The sequence below is a fragment of the Myripristis murdjan genome, chromosome 3 (assembly GCF_902150065.1).
Source record: "Myripristis murdjan chromosome 3, fMyrMur1.1, whole genome shotgun sequence".
Lineage (NCBI taxonomy): Eukaryota > Metazoa > Chordata > Actinopteri > Holocentriformes > Holocentridae > Myripristis > Myripristis murdjan.
In genome coordinates, this window is record NC_043982.1 from 6,765,474 (window position 1) to 6,788,999 (window position 23,526).

The 23,526-nt window shown below is 45.1% G+C and overlaps 1 protein-coding gene across 1 annotated transcript in view; it reads right to left on the minus strand.

The window, feature by feature from the left end:
* Positions 1 to 23,526, minus strand: part of zfhx3b (zinc finger homeobox 3b) — a 151,399-nt gene that overhangs the window by 70,233 nt on the left and 57,640 nt on the right. The window contains 4 exon segments of the mRNA XM_030079176.1: positions 21,772 to 21,800; positions 21,803 to 21,895; positions 21,898 to 22,068; positions 22,071 to 22,262. Of these exon segments, the coding sequence (XP_029935036.1) occupies positions 21,772 to 21,800; positions 21,803 to 21,895; positions 21,898 to 22,068; positions 22,071 to 22,262 (485 nt within the window).

The window sequence follows — 23,526 nt, forward strand, 5'->3', positions numbered from 1 at the left end:
GCCTTAATGATGCCTTTTAAATTTTTTTGAAATAAGTGCCTTGAAAAAAAAAGTATTTACTCATTATAAGCACGGCACCAAACTAATTTTAATTTAGGAGACATGGATTGCGATTTCTGCATTAACTGACTTTTCCCTTATTTTACATTTTGTGAGTGGGTAGTGTTCAAGCCAGCCAGCTATATAGCCTAGACTACATGTTGGTTACGCGACCCAACATTCAAATATAACTATCTTTCTTGTTTAGGAGAACTGAAAAGGTGTTTTTTTTCCCCCCCCAGAAAACTCCAGTTCTAAGCTTTGATTCAATGCTTTTTGTGGCTTCAAAAGGCAATCATGGTGTTTCAAGCCACTCTCCTCCAGTAAAGAACCTTGTCTCTTTCTGTGGAGGCTGAAGCAGTGCTCTGCGCTTGTTCAGGTAAAGAGGGACAGGGGCGGTGTGGGCGCCACCCCATCCTCTCTCTGACAACTCTATGCTGCACCTTGGCCTCTGAGTGGGCAATATACGCCTGTATCAGTTGCACCACCCACCCAGAGCACTGCATATATCTGCATTTCCATCCACTTAAATGCAAAGTAAAAGTGCACCTTTAACACAAAACAGTGTGGTTGCTGAGAGAGCCCAACTGACATGAGATGGAGGTGGGTATTACTGGAAGGGTGGAAGGGAGACAGAGAGCCAATGCAAGCCGGTAATTCCACAGAATGGCTCCCAATGGAGGAGTATAATACAGTATGTACATGCACTAAACACACACAAAAGAATGAGGCTAGAATAAAACTACACAAACATGCATGCGCACTCACACAACAACCACATACACACACAGACAGCCACATACCATTATGATCATACCCTAATTTTCACCATTAAATTTGGCAGTGCTGTTAATACAAAATTAATGCATTAAAACAGATGACTATCTATGAGCTAAATAGCTATCAATTCTATGAGAGCTGCCAAATTCCCTCTGTGAGAGAGCCAGTGAGTATCTGCCTGTATATTGCTTTGTAATTGTCTCCCTGATTCCCAGCACTAAAAGCTGGTGCGTGTGTGTGTGTGTGTGTGTGCATGCACACGTGCGCGTACAGTATGTGCACTCGACGGGAGGCTTACGCAGGACAGAAAAGCACAAGCCGCACCTGAAACCCACAATGCACCGCTATGCCGGAGCGGCCCTGTCTCCTTATCATATGAATGAGGACATTATATCCTGTGATATCATACAGCTGGGAGTCGAGTTTTCCGCATCGCCTGAGTGAAAATTTACAAGCTACTTCCAAGCGTAAGATGTGTTGATGAATAAGTCAAGTAGCATCTTTGTTATTCAGACACAGTGATGTCATGGCAGCAATTACAGGCAATGAGGTCATTGTATTTCACTCTGAAAACAGACAATGAGATGTGCCTGTTGGGCTGAAAAATACACTCTAGCCACAGTGAACAGAACACACCTCTGTATGGCTCAAATCTCACTATGTGTGAGTTGTGGTGCTATATATACCTGAATAGATTTTTGCATTAATGCTGCCTAATTCTGAAAGTTACAAGCAAGGGTTAAAGGTAGCATTAAATTCAGGGTTAGGCATTTTAGCAATGAAAGATTAGGGTCTAACAGAATGAAAGTAAGTCAATGTACTACCACCCCACCAGCACCGCTCCACACCTCTCTGTGTGTGTGTGTGTGTGTGTGTGTAAAAACTTGTTGGAGACTTGGTTCTCATAAACCTGGACGCTGGGATTCCCCTGGAAGGTAGGCAGGTTGTTTAGCAGAGGGGAAAGCAGAGCAGAGTCACTGGAGTATGTGAGTACTTGCAGTTTGGCCTGTGATTCCCTGTCCGCCAGCAGCAGGAACAACAGCCCCAACCACAGAGGCCCCACCGGGTGCCAAGTTCAGTGGCTGCTTTGAATTAGCCACTGCAAGCAGCAACATGCCTGGAAGTTAGGTTTGTGGCTAAGAGGACTGCATGTTCCAGGGCCAAACTGCATACCTACTTGCTTTCTGTACCTCATCCCCACCCTTATCCTTTCCTCTCCTCGGTCTTCCTAACCCCCCAAAACCACATGCCCCACACCCCCCTGCCAACCTTGTGTCTCCAAATCTATAATGTGCTAAGTTGCTTCCTCTACTGCCTTGCTGTAAAAATGATCCATCACTACCAATGAATAAAAACAAGCTGCATATTTGTCTCTGGTAGGGAGGGAGAAACAAAACGGGCCTTTTTGTCATGAGGGAGGGCGGCGAGGTAAAGATGAATAGCAGTAGGTGTCCTTAGAGAGGATGGACTTAACGTGGGTCTATGAAACAAAGTAGCCTGGGAGGGGTCATAGAGACACTTAAAGACAATGCAGCTCTTGGTGCTCCACTCCCACCACTCTTACTTACTTTAACATTAAATAAAGCAATAATTATTGAATTCCTTTTGAATGAGTAAGATGCTAGAAAGTAAACAATGGAAACATAATTGCAGAGGCAAGGCAATCAATGCACGCAGTCATTTGGGCCATGTTGATTGTGTAGGCTGCTGCTGTATGTGCTGTTCTGTGCTGTGCTGTGCTGTGCTGTGCTGTGCGTGTGTGTGTACATTTGTGTAACTATTGCAAAGCTACGGCGAGGGGAGGGGAGCGTTGTGACAAGAAGCTGAATAATACATTCTCACATACACAAGCACAAAACAAGAGTTGGGTAATCCCTCCTTCAATAATGACCTAGGGCTCGAAACAATAGCTCTCAATCAGCTGATCAATGTGTCCACATAATTCATGGGCGAGTCACTCTCTTTGAGGAGGAGGAGGATAAGCAAGCGGGCGGTAGGGAGATCAATGCCCTGTGTGGTGATAACGAGCCTGGGCCTATGCCCACAGGAGCCCCACGCTGGCGTCCAGGGTCTCCCTCATTAAGAACATTTGGATAGGCATGGCTATACATACATAATGTGCACTTCTAATCGCAGCCAGATAAACACATTTCACCCCTTCTTAATGAGCCAAGCTCCTGCTTTTGTGACACACAGCATTGACTCCGAAACAGGCAGGAAATGATGTCAATCCCCAAAAAAGGAAAAAAAAAGGAGTAAAGCAAATTAACAGCAAGCTGTTGCCCTCCTCTTTCAGTAGCTAATTAACAGCTTAACCTCCTGGTGCTTTTATGAAAGCCATGCTGGGAGGAGCTTGCAAAAATTGCAGTACAATAAGTCTGCCTGCAGGAGGCGACAGCTGGGTGGAGCCACAGGGGTACCTAAACAACTGTTACAGCCACTTGATGACATCTGCACTGGCAAGGTACCATCTGGAAGCTGAACAGGGCAATTCTGGACCTGCCCTGGCCCTCCTCTCCACAACAGCCCACAGCACTGTGTCAACAGCACAACCCTGCATTTTGGACAGCGGTGGCAGTAATTATTTGGACAGGACTGTGGGAAGAATGCATTTCCATTCTCAATGGAGACATACTCCGGGCTGAAACGTTCAGAAGTATTTCTAGCTTAATTTTGTCTCTCTAATGTCCGTGAACAATGGAGCCATCAGTGTTTTATTAACACACTTCCGATAATGAGAATTAATGCCACAAAGGCTGAAAACAGATATTATGGGTAGCAGCTGTGCTGACGTCTAATACTCATGGACTGTTATGGCTGTATCGGTTAGAAAATGCGATATGTAAATCTGTGTCCCCCCGAATTCTATCCTGCATAAGCCTACAATGAGATTTTCACAGGAGGGATAGAGAACAAGTGGGTCCATGGAAAAACCACACCTGCTCTCAGCACCCGCAGCACCACCTGAACCTACCCATAGTCCACCCAAGTATCTGAGGCCTTCCTCACAAACACACAAAACTGACTTCGCCCAGGAGCTACTGACAAACCACTCCCTTTCTCCCAGGTAGGAAAATGGGCCAACTGATGTAACTCTAAACCATAGCCAGCCTACTATTCCACCAGCTGGGACCACATTTGGATTGCAACTTTAAGTAAATAGACCCCTTCAGAGTTTGGAAACAAGGATGACGTAGAAAGCTGTGTGTGCACTTTGGAAGCAAACGGCAAAAAACGAGATCCTCTGTCCAGTCAACTCTCTTTATCGCCTGCAGGCAGAGTTTTCTCCTGTTCTTTAAAAAGAACCAAATCCTGATGGAATCCAGCAGAATTTCAGATTTTGGCGGGCTGAATACCGATTCTGTCAACTGTACACACAATAACATGACATTTTCTGATCTGTAGCAGCCTCCATCTTTTTAATGACATTAACTTTGAACCTGTCCATAGGTGTTGCAAAACTATTTTCCAGGGCTAGATGTAAATGTTTACACTTGATGAAATGTTAGACTAAGGAAGCCTTAAACTATGAATGAATCTTTGACTCCCACGTGAATCCGAAGAAAATCTAAGAAATGTATGAATCTAGAATGTAGACTAGATGTTAATGAAATGATTGACTACCTACATCTGGACTCAGCTGCACAGGTGATATCTGATGTGTTAGTGATATAACGACAGAGGCAGCACAGTGCCCACACAGCTGACAAGAGACTCTGACACTTCGCTGCCTCACATTTGTCACTTTCCAGCCACACAATGGCAGCGCGGCCTTGTGACAGGAAGCTTGTCAGGTGGAGGTGAAGGAGAGAAGAAAGGGTGGAGAGGAATGAGCCGTAGGAACGGGAACGGGTTGCAGGGCTGGGGGGCGGGGGGTGCTGGATTAAGATACAGACAAACAGCACTTGTGATGATTAATGCAGTCAGTGAAAATTAAATTCAGAGCAGGAACATTACCCAAACACAATTAGTCTTTGAGAACAAACATCGCACTCTGCCCTGAATGCAGATTCATTGAAGCCATCAGAAGTCAGAAGAACTTAGTGATGTTCTGGGGCCTGTAATGCCACCTTGTTGGGTAGCAGGACCCAAAAAAAAAGCCCCTAAATCTACCAGTGGCCACAGAGGTGGCCAAAGCCATGCTGACTGAACTGTGGCTCTGCCCTTACTCTTACCTCGAAGCCTGTTGTTAGGAGCTGATCCCCTGCTCCACAGTTTCTCTGACGTAACTGCAGAGAGCAGATACAGAATACAGTCTCCTCAGGCTTGTATTATCTAGCTTTCACCTCTGGCATTCTCAGTTTGGCGGTGTAAATATTTCATTACCACATAATTGGTTGCTGCTTCAGGCTACGCAATAAGGCAGTGATAGTTGTAACACTGTATGTTTTCTCGCTTTCCTGTTCTTTTTGTTTATATATAAAATTCATAGAGATGTGGTTTGGGGAGAGGGTATTTGAAATCTCAGAGAGGGAAGTGTTTAGTTGTTAACACACTGCCCTAGCCCCAGCTCAAAACACACACCAACTAATTAAGAACAGTGATGACGGGCTCAGCCAGAGTCAATATTTAACCCAGTCTTAGCTCAGCTATCTTTATTAGCAGCACTGAGCTGACAAAGGGACCAACGCGGCCTTCGAGTGGTCCTCTTCCTAAAATGAAAATTAATGAGTGGGGGTTGAGTAGAGGTGAATATACGGAGTGAGTCTATATGTAGGCTTATTTGCATGGCATATGAAGTACCTTGTTGGAGTGAAACCGCTGTTGAGTGTTCTTCAAGCAACACCACACACCCACCAGCTTCACCTGTCAACTTGTCCATGCTAGCAACTAGAAAGCGGCACCAACTTAAATGACCTTCTCATAATAAGAGTCAAAGCCTGCACTTTTGTGCTAGGTGGTGAAGAATACATCAGCTATAAACTAGAGATTAAAAGCTAAACTGTTTTAAGAGGTATATCAAGGCATACAGAAAAAAATAATAGCTGATATGATTTGTATTATGAAGAGTAAGATGTATGAAACTATACCGCATAGCTCCATGTGCCATGGGTCATTATGCAACAGAAACTCCACCCACACATCTAATAAAACCTTGATTCATTCTGTGGTAATAAGGGAAAGCCTTTACTTATCAAGACTAAGAAACCTACTATAAAAATGCAGAGAAGCAGCCATACAGCCATGCTCATGCCCCTAAGCAAGACCAGCATTTGAATTTGAATTCATGGGGCCTATGGCAGCCTCTAACCTGTGCCCGCAGGGAGTTGCTGCACTTGTGTTGAAAAATGGTGCTCTATGAAATACCCCCCCCCCTTCCCATAAGCACAACCAACTCTATTACTAATACATACAGGCCCTGGTAACACAGATTTCTTTGCAGGGTCATTTTGTCGGACCTGCTCATTAGCCATTGGAGGGGGGGCATAACTACACTTTCCATAAAAAAGGAAACAAAGTGCTCATTGATCAGGGTGATCAATTGAGGATCAATAACCTAAACCCTCATCATTCCCAGTGCGGCGTAATTACAGCTGAGATATGGTCGTCATCACTAAAATCAAACAAAGACCAGACTAATTGGAGGAAGCCTATTGCTTTGGTCATGTTGGCAAAAAGCTTTTGAGGGGCTCTGAAAGATGTTTGATGACCGGTCATTGGAGCCTCCCAAAATAACTGCTCATGCCATTAGCCAGTGTCATCATAGAGGTCATTGTGCTGGCTGCCAATTTAGGGACATCTAATACAGGGCACAACAACGTACCATGCCTTCTCATGTAACTTGTGTGCAAGAGTTGTAAGATCAAATTAAGCCTCTTTTTTAATAGGAAAACTTGTGATTTTAATTTATTAATGCTTTAGTGGAGTGCCCTTATTACACCATTTGTTGCTGACCTCCCTGTTAAGCATTGGTTAGAAAAAAAGATGTCATTTTCCACTCCACTGCATGAGCAGTGTGAAGAGACTTGGCTGGTACGGCAAAGAGGCGGGCCTGATATGAAAGGTATAGAGGCTGGCATCGCAGCCAAGCTGCCCTCACTGGCTACACCATACACACTGCTCAATCGTGCAAAAAAAAACTCAAACGATACTTCAAAGGCTACCACTTTTCTCCTTCCTGTTTATTGATTAGGTAGAGCTCTTGTTCAGTAATTGTGCAGTAAATCAAGCATGGTGAGCACTAATCTCAACCCCGGGAGGAAAGTGTTAAAGGTAAAACCTGCTGAAAAGTGCATAATTAAGGTGCTGTGTTCAGCCGGGAGAGAGGACACACTCCTCCCTCTCACATTTCTCACTTTGCTGCCTGCCTGCGCAACCAGAGGCAGCAGGGAGTGGGATTGGCAGAAGAGCAACGGGAAGTGTATACAGTTTCTAACCACCTCTCACTCCCTCCCTTACTCTTTCACTCTTTCTCCCTCTCAGTGCATTCCCAACCAAAGCGCCGGGGGCGCCATGCTTGTAAAGAAACCACAGCCCTTTGAGTGCCTCTTGTATTTACAAACGGAGGTATGTTGGAATCAAAGGCATTACCACATGACATAACACATTAAACAGTTGGCAGATTGAGAATTTATTGACTGCATAGATTGTAAGTGAGGTACACAGGAATTCTGCCATTGTTGGATCAGTTTAGATAGCTGTATGCGGTATGAGAGACAGACTTACCTAGAGCAAAAAATAGGATAGTAGTCCACTGCGGCAGCTCCCTTCCCTTCCCTCCCTTACCTTGTCTTCCTTCTGAACAGACAACACACAGCTCAGGCTAAACTCCAGGTGGAGACAGCTATCACTTTCCCATCAACTTCCTGTTCTTGTTTCCCCTCCCTTCTCTCTCTCCACTCTCTCCCCCTAAAATCTAGCTTCAATTTGGCCTTGTGTAAAGCTGCACCACTTTCTTCATCTTATGAACCAGTTAAATCTGCAGTTCTCGCTCTCCTGGATAAATCTAACAGCTTTTCTTTTTCTCTCCCCATCTCTCCCTTTCCTCTATCCTCCTCCCCCCAACTCTTTCCCTGTGTTGCTGTTCTGCTTAATCTCACCTCAGTTTTTATTTCACCCTCATCAGCAGGGACCTAAAAATAAATGATAAATGGAATATGATATTTTAAAGTCTTATCTCTTATCTGTTCTTACAAGGGAATAATGGGGTAGTTAATCCTGCAGATCCTACTCAAATTGATTAATCAGCACATGCGGACAATCAAATAAATGATTAATATTCCCCAGTCCTGTGGTCGGACAGTTACCCCTGAAACCATCAGTAATAATTCAGTAACCCTTCCCAGACCACAGGCTGCTGCTAGTCAGCCTCACTCAGCATCAGTCCTCTGATGTTCCAGCAGGACTTTGAACTCTCTGCACAGAAACTCAGACAGACCAGGGGGAAACAATCTGCAGTCTACTCTCTCTCAACCCCTCGTAGAAAGCCTGCCTACCAAGTCAGGCTCACAGTTCCAACACAATAAATATTAAGGAGAGGAGGTATGACAATACGCTCTGCCAGAGGTGCTGCTCAGTATAGAAATATACTTTTACATTATCATGGAAGGCTATGACTGCACATGTGAACCCATGTTGTGTATGTAAAGGCCATCTCACATCACAATACAGAGATATAACACAGAGGACAATTAATGTTTACATGGACTGAAATGTTCCAATATTAACCCGACTGAAACAATATTTGAAATAAAAAAATGTCCATATAGACAGCAAGTTCTTATTACCTTATGCCAGGTAAGATAACAGTTGGAGTGAGCAATTCTCAGATTAAGACTCGTGTAGTATTTCAACTTCAGTCAGGTTATTGAAGGGTATTTTAATCATGTCTACACCTTAATCGTAATATGACATCTTATTTGAATTTCTGCGGCAGATTACAACACATATGACAACCCAACGGCTTGTGCTCTTCTCGTGATTTTTATGTTGAATCTGTGAACTCAAACTTTGCAAGAGATGCTTAATATTTTCTGTGATATGGACATACATCAAGTAAGCGTTTGGAATATGAATGGAATAGCTGTCTTATTTAGAGCAAGGCCATCGGATGGATTATTTAGTCCATGTAAACACAGTCACTTAGCAAAAAAAAAAATGAGGTGGATGCAGAATCAGCTCACATGTATACCTGAGCTGCTGTGCTCTGTAGGTGGCACACTACAAAGAAAATAGTGCCATCGTCTTCCTACAGCCAATGGACCAGATGTCGCCGGGCAGAGAGACAGGCAGATAGAGAGACAAGCTGTTTAGCAGGAGCTCTCCCAGGCCTCACCCCATCCTGCTGATGGACAAAAGGGGGGGGGGGGTCTCAATTGAAAAAAGGCCCTCTTTTCTCTCCCATTACCCGCACTGGTCTCCCTCCCACAGAGGTCAGCGAACAGCCGTCTTCATGGCCCTCCTTGCATCTGCCAGCTAGAACTGTTATTAATCAGGGAGAGGGCCAGAGGCAGCACAGAGTGCCTCTTACTCCCCCACACTTGCACCCAGGCAGGGAATGAGTGGTGGGGGAGAGGGGGGCAGGGTAGCGGGGGGTGGGGGCAGGAGGTAAACACTGCTTGTAGGTGTGGAATGTCTGCCCTACTCCCAGACTAGTGGGCCTAGGGGTGCTATGCCAATGGATGTGTGTTTCTCTGTCTATACTTGGACACACAAAGTGCGAGTCTCCGCCCCCTAACACACACCCCCACACCCTAAAACACATATGTACACCTCTGCGCTGGCCTGCCGGGCCCGACAGTCTAATCCCTTCCTCTCTACCATACAGGAGACTTGGCCTTTGTGTCGGGTCTGACCGGCCGGCTGCCTGAATCAGCATGTGCAGCTGTCCGCCCTCCGCCGCTGCTCTGCCACACGGCAGCCTGCCATCGCTACAAGCCATTTAAAATCCATCTAAGAAGCCACCGGCCTCGGAGGAGTTTACACAGGCTGAGAGCAGGTTGAGTTTTAGCTTTAACACATATCGATGGCCTTTAACTAGTGTTTGAGAGCCTTGGAGGGTAAAGCTGTGAGAACTAGACTCACAACTGGGGCAAGACTGAGCTTTAAACCGTGAGAGGCCATTCAATACCCTTGCCAATATGCCTTGTGATATATAGCTTTGTATTTAATAGGTATGAGCATGGTGTGTAGGGCAGTGTCGTGAAAAAGCCCCGGTTTTATATAACCGTTACAGTTCACTTTGATCTCTTCTCTTGCTCCACTGTTTATAAATCAGCCACACAAATATTTATGAGCGGAACGAGGAAAATGGCTGGTCTGGTTTGTATCTCTGCCCTCCTTCCCTCCCTCCCCTCTGTGTTCCCTCCCTCTCCTTGTGGCTGATGTGTGGATGAGGCCACCACAGACGCAGAGCGAGTGTATAGGCCCCGGGCCACATCCATCATATCTGCTCTGTCTCTGGCTATTGTGTGGCCTCAGAGAGGGCTGACCCAGCCAAACCAAGTAACAACAGAGCCGCTGAATTTGAGATGAATAAAAGGAAAAAAGCGGCAAGAAAAGAAAGGTAGCATCACAATCTGATAGCACAAATGAGCAAATCTCATTGGTTAAACTTGTGTGTGTTTTACATGCATAATCAAGTGCAAAACTCTGCATGTTGGCATACACCCCCGTGTGTTGTGTAAGTGTGTGTCTGACTAGTGTAAGAGTAGTTCATCAGTAACAAAGCTCAATAAATTAATATGGCCATGTTCAATACATAGGTCTATTGCCTGTCGCTGCCTTGTAGCTCACCTATCTGCTCCTGCCTACAGTGCACACAATGGGACAGGCTTAGCACTTCTGGATCCATACACTTTAATTGCTCCCCCCAGCCCTGACCTCTGGACCCGATCACTCTCTGATATACAGCATCTCTATTAAATTGGGAAGTAGGTAAATATTCTTCTAATGACCCTCAGTTCTAGTGACACCATTGAAAATGGTGGGTTTAAAAAAAAAAAAAAAAAAAAAAAAAAAAAAAAAAAAAATCAATCCCCCCCCCCCCTTGTCCTTCGCTGACTCTATCAGTTCCTTTTTATCTGATGTTTAGCTCCGAAAATGTGGAGGGAGATGGAAAAGAGTGGAGTGTCTGTTCTCACGTTGACCAGGGCAATGGGCTTCACCGGGCGGATTTTGGTAATGAGAAGATTACAGAGCTATGCTCAAAAGGAAATATCTTTTGAACGGCATCTTGACTGTCCTTCAAGGAACACATTGAGTCTGCCGAGCCAACATAAAGAGCCGTGCAACCTTTATCTAAATTGAACAAAATGTTGATCCCAGAATCTAGACTCTAGATAATTTGAAAGATAATGGCGAGTTAAAGCAAGAGAAGAGGAAGAGGCAAACTCCACCAAATGCTACCCATCTCGTGGTGTGGGTGCAGAAAAGAGAGGGTTGTTATGCAAGTCTGTATGCGCTTGTATATACAGTATATGTGTGCTGTACAGTAAGAGCTTATGTAAAGTATGTGTGTATCTGTGGGCAGGGGTGGGTGGGGGTAGAGTGGGGATAGTAGTGGTCGACTGGCTTGTCGATCGATGCAGTGATTGGCAGTTAATGGCTTTTCCTGTTCTGCCTTGGTAACCCTGGCCTGATGGCTGTTGCTTCTGATCAGAGATGGCAGATGGTGTTTGATTTTCGTATATAAACCCCTGACTTTGTGGAGATGGCTTCATCATGTTTAATGATTTAAAAGTTAAGTTGAATACTGGGAATACTCCAATGCTGGAGCTCTCATTTAAAAAGCCCTAACCTCCCTACCAGATGTAAGGACTGCTCTCTCATAACTAAATGTACCACTCATGGTTACTATTCTGCCATAAGCCACTCAGATCTTTAACAATAAATTATTACAATGAACTAGTACACTAGTTTTTTTTCCCACTTTGTTACCCAGCCTCATGCCTTAGTTTATAACAAAAATCATCACAGGCTGCTCAATCACTTAAACTACCTCCTGATCTAAAATGACCCGTCTAAGAATCCCTAGGATCAAAGATTATTCTATATCCCAAAAGACCTATCACTAAATTGTTTCATTCTGTTCACACAGCCAGTCCCCAAAGACAGAGCAAACTGAAAAATGAGCCTAGGAAAAAGGAGGAATAGCTGAAAATGGAGGAAAATTGAATGATAAGCTCCATTTGGTGTGAAAGATAGAATGTGTTTAAACCCACTTTACTCCAGGAAATCAGAGAAAAAACAGCAGGTCCTCAGATTGTTTTTCATGTACCAAGGTATTTTGCATTTTTAGGCTCCTCATTTGACCAATCTCAGCTGTTTAAGACCTGAGGCTATTTGATATTCCATGAACTCCAGTCATTTTGACATTTCATTTTCGCAAAGGTTTAAAGGTGCCAAATGTAGGACTATGAAATGCAAGATCTAGGAGATCTTCCTCTCAGACATGTCTCATATGTCTGAGAGGAATTACAAGGCTGTGCATTTCTGATACACTAAGAGTAAATATATTTAAAAGGAGACCACTCCTTTTCCCAAGACTTTAGACATAAAGGCTGAGCCAGTAGGGGCCAGGAGACCAGAAACTGAATCCTGCCTGAAAAAAAGTGGAAAGAATGATTTGGCAGTATGGAAAGAGCCATCTCCAATGCTGCTGCAGCACTCTCCACATCCCCTATAAGTCATCTGTGAAATGATGTTTGCAAAGAGCCGGTCTGAGACACAGGGAGGTGCATCCGCACACTGGTGAGAACAAAAGCAGGGCTTCCATGTGCATGTGTGAGATTTAGGTCCCGCTGGGACCTGCCACTGCGTAAAAGTGCACTCTCGGCCCTGCAACGTCAACAAATAATTATAAATACCTCCTTTATATAACTTATGAAGATGTTCTCGCCCTGTACAGCATGCAAATTAAATATGCTGATAATTTGAATTATTTGCTCGCTAGTTCACACTTGAACTTAACCAGCTCCCAGAGTTTTCATTTACACAGTAGCTGCTCAGACAGTCCTTATGGTTCAAATTATTTCAACATGACTATTCCAACCTAACAAGCATAAATTAAGGAAATTCCTATCTAGTGACAGAGATAGGCCATCTGAAGGAAGGATCCAAGTTTGAATCATTCAGCAGTCCTTAATTTTAGGCCTAGTGTTGATTGAATGTGGTGACGTTATAAAAAAGAGTTTGTGGGGCTGGCAAGGAAGGCGATGAGGGATAGTATGTGATCTGGACGTCAGCCTAGGAGTTCAGTGGCTGTGGAGACTTCCTCTGCTGTCTGCCTCTCTGAGGAGATCTCAGGGGAGGGAGAGAGGCCCTCTCACAGGACAGCACAGCTCTGCAAATCATCCCGAGATTGAAAAGGACTTTATAAAACACAAATGTGTGAAACTGCTTATGCCCAACAAAGCCTGCACATCTATCCTTTACTTTTCGGAGGCTCTGGCTAGTTAAAAACAAAAAACAAAACAAAAGAAAAAACAAAAACTAATCAATAACCACAAAGAGTGTGACCCAGAGGCATGCCACATATATACGGAGCAGGGTGAGGTGATGGTGAGCCGTGATGATAGGCGGGGGTGGTGCTTATAGGCATGGTAGTTAAACTTTTGTAACACAGCTCTGTCTATTCTGGGCATCAGTTTGTCATGAGGGAATGTGAAGGCCATAAAGTGTCAGTGCCCTTGAGAAGCTAAAGAGCAATCATTCTGTCTCTGTCTGTCCTGCAACAAGTTTAAAGTAGAACACAGGTGTACAAAGAAGACACCAGTGGGAAAGATAACATTTGGGAACATTCCTTGGGATAAACAGCATTTTTTATTTCCTATATTCTTCAATCTGACGAACCACTCAATGGTCGTGATTCTAAGACTACGCCTTTGTCCGCATCTCCACCCCTTAAATCAGTGACTAGTCATGAGAATTCATACAAGAGATTTTATTCTCGCTTTCATTTTTCATTTTCATCTTTCCATTTTATCCCTGTTTTTTTAATACAGGAATAAAGGGCATGATGAGAAAACAAGGTGCAAAATGATCTTTTCCAGAGGCCCCAATAAAAACCACATGACACCCTGGGCCACACCGCTTAATTACAAAAGGATGAAATCTTTTCGTCTACATCTGGAGAAAATATTGTCCGCATAACACTGATAGATTTACAGCTCCCAGTTCTAACCCTGCACTCCAGCACACAGCAATTAGGCAAAACATGGATGGACATTCAGTGCTGTGAAGTTTGGGAAGAGATGACTACTCTATTCCGGCACTGCAGAAAAGGCCTTTCAGTCCATTGTTTCAAAAGTTAAATGAAATTAAAACTTTCTCTGGAAAACAGGGCTCAGTAACCTGGCCAATGTTTAATTTAACCTTCACTAGTAATGTTGGTTGCTGAGCTGCCCGAGGTGTCAGTGGCGCCTGCAAAGAGTCAAAAGTGTCTGAAAAAGCTTTCCACTACTAGTTCAAGTTCAACCAGAAAAATGTAACTTTGCACTCGGGACCTCAGATGCTGCAGATAGCTAAAACAAAAGCAGCAAATGCTTTGCAAACCTAGGTGCAAGCACAAGGTTTCAACACTATAAATAACTGCTGCTCGCTCAAGACGCATATGTAAATCTGTATCATCAATCAAGCATAGGTGAGTTTGATCGTCCTTCCCATTCACTTTCCACCAAAGGACAGAGTTGTCAAGTATAAGTTGCATTGAAGAAATTAAATTTTCTTTACTGTAAATATAGCAGATGAATTTGCATACATACCATTTTACATTAAAATTGCTCTGCTTAACCCTTCAAACAACCATGTGGATTCACAAGTGGAACACTACAGCAAAGGGAATGAAATTATAACAGTCAGGGCCACATATCCATCACTCACTAAAAGCAATCTGTCCCATGACTCTACTCTGTAGGCCAAACCCAAACAGAACAGGGGTCCCTGTGTGCTCATCCTGGTACCTAAGACTCACTTCTTTCTCCTCATCCATCTCTTCACCCTACCTTGCCTTCATCTACAGCTCCACTGAACACAGACCTGAGAGCCGAGTAGTTTTGTGGCCCTGACCACTCGGAGGCCATTAATCTGGTGGCTAAGCCACTGATGTATTGATGGCACTGAGCCGGTAAGCCTGCCTGCCTCTCTTTCCATCCTTTCAGCTTAGGAGCCACATAGATCCACTGGAGCCCCTCTAGCTTCATCAAAGCAGCATTTACCTGCCAATTGCCACTGTTAGTCTTTCAGGTGCCGAGGCCATCGGTTGCCAAATGTATTGACCAGTGGGCAAAAAGACCTGGGAAAGACTTCACTGAAGTCATGATAGACAGAGTCAGCCTGCCTAGATGGCAACTCATTTCACTGCATTTTGACCACAAAATACATGCTAAGTTCACAGCAAATTACTGAGACTGCTGATTAAATGAAGTCCTTATCTGGTCTTTTTGAAGACAAGGCAAAAGGCATGCAATCTCTCTGGCATCTCGGCAATGGGGGTTGCATGGGGATGGTTAAGAGATAGCTCCATGACTGATATGTCTGTAATATCATCTTTACAAGATAGAGGCTGGCAGTGCCAGAGTATAACACTGATTAGATGATAGAGAGACCTTCTGGTCGGCATAAGCACAGGGAGAAGTTCCTGCAAGATGTAATTGTCTTCTAAATAACTGCCCCACCACCCCCAATTCAATTTAACGGGAACTCTGATTCTACCATTTGTCATGATTACAAAATTTACACAAAAATCTTTAACGTTCTGTGTGCTTACTAAGTGAATAAATGAATTAGCATGTTAACAATACGAGGGCCAGTATATTTCCCCTGAGTGAGTTGCAAGGAACTCTTGACAGCGAGCCGTAGAATAAAAGAGTGAGGAAGCAGAGGAGAGCTAAGAGAGAGTGGGACTGGGGACTGGTGGGGGGTGCAGAGAGAGGATTTGGCTCAGGAGAATGTTTAGTTTTTCACCATGGATGGATTAAAGATATTTAACCTTAAGCAGAGCCTCATACAAGACCACCCACTGACTTGCTATCTGCACTGGATTGTTTTGTGGTGATGAGTATTTTCTGTGTCTATTAATTTTGTGGAGACAAAAAATAGGACAAATGGGTAGGAGAGGTAAAATAACTGAGATAGGAACAGAGAGGAAATGGAAGAGTGAGAGATCTATGATCTGTGTTGGGGTTGACCAAGTTACTATTTCTTGTCTGCAGAATGGGGGAATTGGGTAGGGTGTAGGAGCCGTGTATCCACACTGTACATCACTCCCTGAAGTGTAACCCCCCTCCCCTCCAAAAAAAAAAAAAAAAAAAAAAAAAACACAGGCCGCCAATCTGCCTTTTCTGCTGATCAGGCAAGAGATAATAGGATCAGTGGCTTCCTTGCACACTGGCGGGAGCGTGCTTCACTGCTCTTGTCCAGTTGCCCAAAAGAGAAAAAAGTCAAGTCAAAACAAACAATCATTAACACAATAACCGAGGAACTCCAACTCCCAGCTGACCCTGTAACAAAACATCTCACTCCCTTCTCTGGCCCTCCCCTTATGGTTCTGTGTGATGGAACACAGAGAATGCATCCCTATCTCAACTACAGCCCCGGGATACAGTCTCTGATCTGTAATGCACTGGGCCCTTTTCTCCCCGTATTCAATCTAACTCTGGCATTTGTGGTAAACAGCTGGTGAAAAATAAGCTGGAGAGAGAGAGCAGCCTTCCCTGTCTGAGCACCTTCCTCTCCTCCCTCGCTTTATTTCCTTCGCCCGCACTGTGCAAACCCCAGCAACACCCACAAAGGGGCAGTTGCGCTTCCAATCAGCAGCAGTAACAGCAGCAGCAGCTGTGCCACGGGTCAAAGCCTGGCCCTCTCCCTGGCCTTCTCAAGAGGTGGGAGCTGGAGGAGTTGTGAAATTCCTTATACACTGCCAAAAGCTTAGCCCTGGAGCCCCCCCTCCCCGCCGCCCGCCACCCCGCCACCCCATCCCCTTGCCTGACAGCCTGTTTCTCCAATCCAAACCCATTTTCTGTTGTCAGCCCCTCCCTCGCTGTTCCACCCCACCCAGCCACAGTGACTGGAGTCTGTTTAAGGTAGGAAGCCAGAGTTCACTTCCCTGCAGTCAAAGCCACAGACACAAAGAGGGTAATGGGGGGGTTCTGGATCATAGCCGTGTTGACGGAGGAGGTGTTACCGGGGGCCCGCACAGAAACTTAAATACTTCCTTTATGTGACGTTGTGCCTTTGACCGTGTTGTACGTCAGTTGTGCAGCCCTACACCACATGACAGTATAAAAACTGCACTATATGTACAATGAAAATGATACAATTCGCTATTCACAAGTCCAATGCTGTCTACCAGGACATTTGCTGAAGGGTTTGCTCTGTGTGTGTGTGTGTGTGTGTGCGTGCGTGTGTGTGTGTGTGCGCACATTCACACACTTGTGCATGTGAAAGGAGAGAATGGGCTGTCTCCCAGGATGTGCAGTGAGCGCTTTATTAGAGCGGTAGTACCAGTAAATCAGAGCTCAGCTCTTCCTGGAACTGCTGCAACCTTTCCCACTGAGCACTATTACTGAACAATCATAGGCCAGCCATGATAATTAGCAGAGTATCTCTTCTTCCACCCCTCCTGTTGCCCCCCCAAACCTCCCCCGCACCCTCACCCCACCCACGTCTGTCTCTCCATCCTCATCATATGCCTCTCTTCTTCGTAATGTCTGGTGGGTGAGTGGGTGAGTCTCCGTCTGTCTCGCTCTCCTGATGGGACTGAGGTTGGTTTAGATTGCTGGCTAGATCAAAGGCCACGACTGATCCCAACAGTGCCTAAATGCTTCTTTGTGACTTCAAATTACGCTCTCGTTATTTGACTGTAAAAGATACATTCTTGTTCTTCAGCTGGGGGGCGCAACCACAGTATACTTGTTCCCATAACTCCATGGTCCAAAAGGATTTTCTTTCAATCCTGATAGTTATGATCATTAATGGAGAGGTCATCGCAGCTTGCATTCCTCCGTTGGAGAGGCCAGTACTTCTGCTGAGTAGGATCATCACTGAAACACCTTAATGCCTTTTCATGTAACCACTATCCCTTCATTTACATTACAGCCTCTTATCCTCTATATGTTTCATTGTGATGATTTTCTCTCTGTAGAGTGTAGACATTTTCTTTCCTCAGCGCTCAATGATTCAGTTGGATCACATTGAAGGGGAAAATAGAGCAGGAAATCTATCCAAGATACATATGTACTGTACTAGTTAATGGGTCAGCCTGGGCTCCACTTAACACTGTGTTAGTGCAGTTAAAACTAGAGAACATATGATCTAAAGCCCTGCTCTCATAGGTAAGGGATGCAGACAGTGTGTGTGTGTCTATTCAGAGAGAGGAGAGAGAGAAGTTTTGTACAGTTGTGTGTGTGTTTAATAGAGCGGGACCAGGACAGAGGGAGGGGTGTTGGGGCTTTCTTGGATAAAGATTCCCCATGTGATAGTGACGGCACTTTCTTCCTTTCTTTCCGTGGCCAAGCGGCATCTGGAGTGGATTTTGTGCTAGCAGACACCGAGGAACATGATTACATTCGGCTAACTGCGCTCTAACTGATTATGCATGTGCCAAGCTAATGGACTACATTTGCAAGAGGAAAAATAACATCCAATCAATCTCAATTACCGCCGATTGCACTGGCCCCCCGAGACAAGGAAGGTAGCCAGCTAACCCCCCCACCTCCAATGCTCCTCCCTTTCCCCCCCCAACCCTTGACTGGAAGCAGAGGCCCGGGCCTGGGCCTGACTTAGGCCCACCCATCCTGTCTGGCCAGAGTAGCTGTGGCCTGGGAGTTGGATTAGTTCCACTCATCTCACCTCCATACTAGCACATAGCCAAGCCCATAGCCAAGCCCTGAGGCCTGCTGCTAGTGGATAAGGCCCATTGTATTCTCATAATATGTATGTGGCTAACTGTAAAACGAGAGTGGAAGCTGGTTTGTTCAAGATGAGGAGAGAGTCCCAGGGGAGAGCTAAACATTCTAAAAGCATACACTTCTGGGGTTATCGGCATATAGTTGCATCTGGTCGTACTTAGGAGTGACCATTATTGAAGGGTGGGTGACTATCGTGCCATCACTGGAGCCACTGCAAACCCCACAGCGCATGGGAAAGCGAGAAGGTGAAAGTTCGCTCGAGAGCACAAGGCACGCTGCAGAAAGGCAGCGCTCAGCCTGGCTATCTCTCAGCTGAGCACAAAGTGCAAGGAGGAAGACGGCATCACCCCCTGCTGTGCGGCGGTCCATGCGGTCAGGACGACTCGCTGGATCTTTCCGTGGTCTTTTGGAACATTCCAATACATGGGTGGTGGGGCTGATATTTTTAGAAAGCCCTAATATGGGCCGCATACCACAGACTCTCAAATTATCCCATCCAGCTCAGCCCTCAGTTTAAACCTTCCTTTTTAATTCCAGTAATTACAGGCTCCAATTTATATGGAGCCGTGCACACAAAGGGCCTGTTTAATGCAAACCAGTTTGATTTGGGTGAAGTGTCCCAAGGATCTCCCACATCTTACAGCTGTTTATGCTGACTTGATGATTTATTTTCTACCCCAAAAGGTTAAAAATGGTGCTATTTGCATCAGATTTCTCTTGGGGAGGAATAAATGAATGGCGATTTTCCTTTTTTTCATCCTCGCATAATCGCCAAGCCGGGTTTGCAGGCTTGCGGGCCGCTGTGGGTTTGTGCCTGTCAGTTGCTCTACCAGGACTGTAAATCCAATGCAAAATGAAAACTGTGACATGTCAAGCAGGGAGCCAATGCTGCCAAGAGGCCTCACAACCATGTACTTGTTATCCGCCTAATCACATTTGTGGTCATGAAACGCAGTATAAATTCTTGTCAACTTGTGAACATCTTTGTTTCGGAGTAGCGTGGGTCCGGGATGATGAGAGCTTATGAGGACAGTGATGTTCTGTGGGTGAGAGAGCAGGTAATTTCTGGACAGATGCACTCTCTCTTGCTCGGGAGATCAATTGGTTTTAAGAAGTATGGAGCCATCTTAAGAGGCTTAAGTCATGAAAAATGATCATGCCTGGATGTGTTGTACATATTTAATCCCCCACAGCCTGAGCAGCAGTATGACATATGTCTCTTCTCTCCTGAAAAGTTGGGAGGAAAAAGAGAGAGGGAGAAAAAAAAAAAAAAAAACATCTGTCTGTTTCTTTTTACCTTTTGGGCTCAGCAAAATGGAAGGCATGTAGTCTAATATAAACTTCTCCCTTTCCTGTGAGACAAAGCAAGTCTTTCCCTCCGTGGGGTTGTGGAGTTGATGCCGGAGCTTGTCTATTTTTAGTGAGGCAGAGTCATTGACACGTAGGCCACCGTAAGTCCGGTAGGTAAGGCCAGGGCAGGATGAGCACAGCCTGGGGCAAGTCGAGCACCGTCCGACTCTCTGCTTCCTCTGCCTTCCCATCGGAGCTCAAACATTCACACACTATGTTGTGTATTATTTTATGTTAGACTTTAAAAATAGCCACATATTCAAATGCACGTCCTCTTCCAGCCCTGCTCTACTGTAAGCCGCAAACTGAGATGCCAACCTACCATCAACCCTTAACCTTTCAAGAGGGTCAGGGGATGCAGGAAGTGTTAAAATTAGGAGCCCTACATCACACTTTCCCCTTTAATGGAGTGTGAAGACATACGGCGGTTATCTATACGGTCTCTTGAACACCAAGGCCTTATAAGCCTTATAAAAATGAAATAAATGAAATGAAATAAATAAAAATGAATAAAAAAAAAAAAAAAAAAAAAACATCAATAGTTCGGGGGAAGTGCTCATAACACTGGGGTGGTTTCAAAGACGCAGGCTTTGTAGGGGGGTTTCGAAATGGGAGCGTTTCACCTCACTTTTTAATATGATTAAACACACCATGGATAATGCCACACGTTTCCACGTGCCTTTTAACACCCTGTTTGGCAAAAGCAATTCAAAAGATGCAGAGACAAAAATGCCAAGCAGTGTAGTTTAGGTTTGTTTTGCCCATTACTTTTTTAAGACAAACACTTGAAAATTGAGTGGCGCTTTACTATAAAAAAAAAAAAAAAAAAAAGGCAGCATCTACTAGCATGAAGGCAAGTGTACACATTGCAGTGCTATGCATCAGAATCTGTGGGTGTGTAAATAGTGTGGGCTTACAGGGAGTATGTTTATGTCTGAATATGTGTGTGTGTGTTGTGTGTGTGTGTCTGTATGTGTGTAGCTATGCCAGTTTGGGTAAACACAGAGTGGTCGCAGCCACAGACACACAGGATAGGTACCTAAGTGGAATCAGGCCTGTTAGATTTATGGCCATTTGTGTTCGGAGAGTGTTCATCCATTGGCTATTATGGAATGATTAGAGGAGAAGGTAAGCTCCAAGTCCAAGCAAAAATCAATACGGCTGTCGAGAACGATTCAGCCTTCCCGCTCCGAGGAGTATTAGCACCAACCTCTGTCTCCTCACACTTCTTCATTCCTTTCCCAGAGATTCCCCCTTACGCCTCCAACCAGCCTCACCTGCCATGTTCTTGTCTGGCAGCAGTGTGGCCCTGAATTCTCTATGGCTGCTGGGAAGGCAAGGGTTACAGAACAAAGCTATCATTCATGCCTTGGGGAGAACAGCTCCGTTAGTGGTGTGGGAAAGGCACCGGGACCTTCACTGTGTGCTGCGGAGGAGTATCAAGTTAGCAGGGAGAGGGGTGAGGGACACTTTTTACCATGTGTGCAAAAGTGACCACAACACAAGAGGAAAATAAACACTCCATGGTGTAGCACACAAACATTTTACTTTTCCATGTCTTATTACAGCACCACATGATGGCCTGATGATCTACAAAATGCATCAATATACAGTGGCGTGCGCATTGTGTGTCGCTTCACTTCCTACCCTAACGCTGACATTCTCCTGGTTATGAAATGGAATTCTGGAAGGGATCTAAAAATGATTTAAACATTAACAAGAAAGAGCAGAGTTGCAGGTGGGATCGACTCACCTTGTAGAGTTTGAGGCTAGCCTCATGCGGGAATTGACAGTGTGCATCCTCAGCTTCTCCAGGCTGTTAGTGTAGTAGTCGCAGGCATTGCACTTCAGGTGCACCGGATTGCCGATGGCCACAACTTCAGACGCCACTCATTCCCCTTGCCCCCTTCTTTGATGTGGGCTACCAGCTGGTACTTTTGCACGTGCTTGTCTGTCTTGCAGTGCAGTTGGAAGTTGGCCTTGAGCTGGGTGGTGTAGCGGCACAGCTTGCACTGGTGAGAGTCGCCCACCACAGCCCGCCACTCCTCTTCGGTAGGCTGCGTTCAGCTCCCATATGCATGCCGAGCACATCCAGGTTATCAGTGGTGAAGTGATTACACACAGCGCACTGAAAGAGCTTGAGCGAGGGGTCGCTGGTTTGTGACAGGCTCTCCCCGAGGGTCATCAGCTCTTCGGACACCAACTGCCCTCCGCCAGTCGCACGTCCATGGGGATCTCCCCCTACTAGAGTGGCCAGGAAATACACGAGCAGACGGGAAGACAAAAAGAGAAGAGTAGAGAAAGGCGGACAGTGTTTAGATGGTTACATAAACACAGTGACAACCTGATTCAAATTCAGCTTTCATGGATTACTTAACTGGACATCAATTTATTTCCCTTTGTGTTACATTAACTTCTTTGGACGTAAGGAATGATGTAATCTTATACGATGGGTAGAAGCTTGGTGTTTTCCAAAGGAGCTCTTGGTTTGAGCCTCTCTCAGCATGGAAAGCATCTCAGTACCGGAAAGGTGTGTGGCTCAACTTTCAACAAAGAACCGATTTTGTCTCAACAGCCAAAGTGGATTTGCTCTCCAGTCTGATACCCCTCGGAGGATAATGCACATGCATGTATATGTGCCTAATTTTATTAAAGCTCGGTTATCCCGCTTTGAGGTGGGAAAGAATAAAGCCTGGACTTTTCCACAGGGAGCAAAAATTCGCACTGCCAGAGTATGGACTTACACATAGCCCTGTTTGGAATGGTGCACTTTCATGGCCTGACACTAAATCAACTCCAGGCCATGAGCTCTGCAGAAAAAGAAAGTTATTTTATCATTACTGGAGAACTAAAGAGTTCCCAAGCACACATTACTGTAAATCAAATCCAGCGCCCTTGTTCACTGAATAATATAAAAAAAAAAAACCACTGCTCTGTTTGGTTCTGCCTCTCTCTCTCTCTCTCTCCATATGCCTCTAAATCAATACAGACACCTAACAGATTAATCCTGCTTGGTACTGAGTCTAAACGATGGGGTGGGAAAAAAAGGCACGCATGCACGTATCCTACGACACAAGCCATAGAACTGATGTCTATACAGTCTGGGAAGCTTGGCTAAAAAACCCAAAATGCTAAAAAATGAGGTAAGAGTGGCCAGGAGTTTTTGCCTTTGCTTGCTGATCTTTAATCTATCACTGCCCAGACTGAGCATGCTGGCTTGACCCCGCCTGGCTTTACACTAAATTAATTCCAGCAGCTCCTTTTTATTTATTGCTGCAGTATGCAGCCTGCTCTCGGACTTTTCTCCATTACCTGAGTTTTTATAGCCAGAAGAGGGAGACCTTTGAGAAGCCCTCTGAAATCACTCACAGACCTAGCTCCCCAGTCATAGCACCCCCACCCTCTTCTCTCTCTCTCTCTCTCTCACACACACACACACATACACACACACACACACACACACACACACACACTTCTACCCCAGTCCTATCTTTTTCCACACCTTACA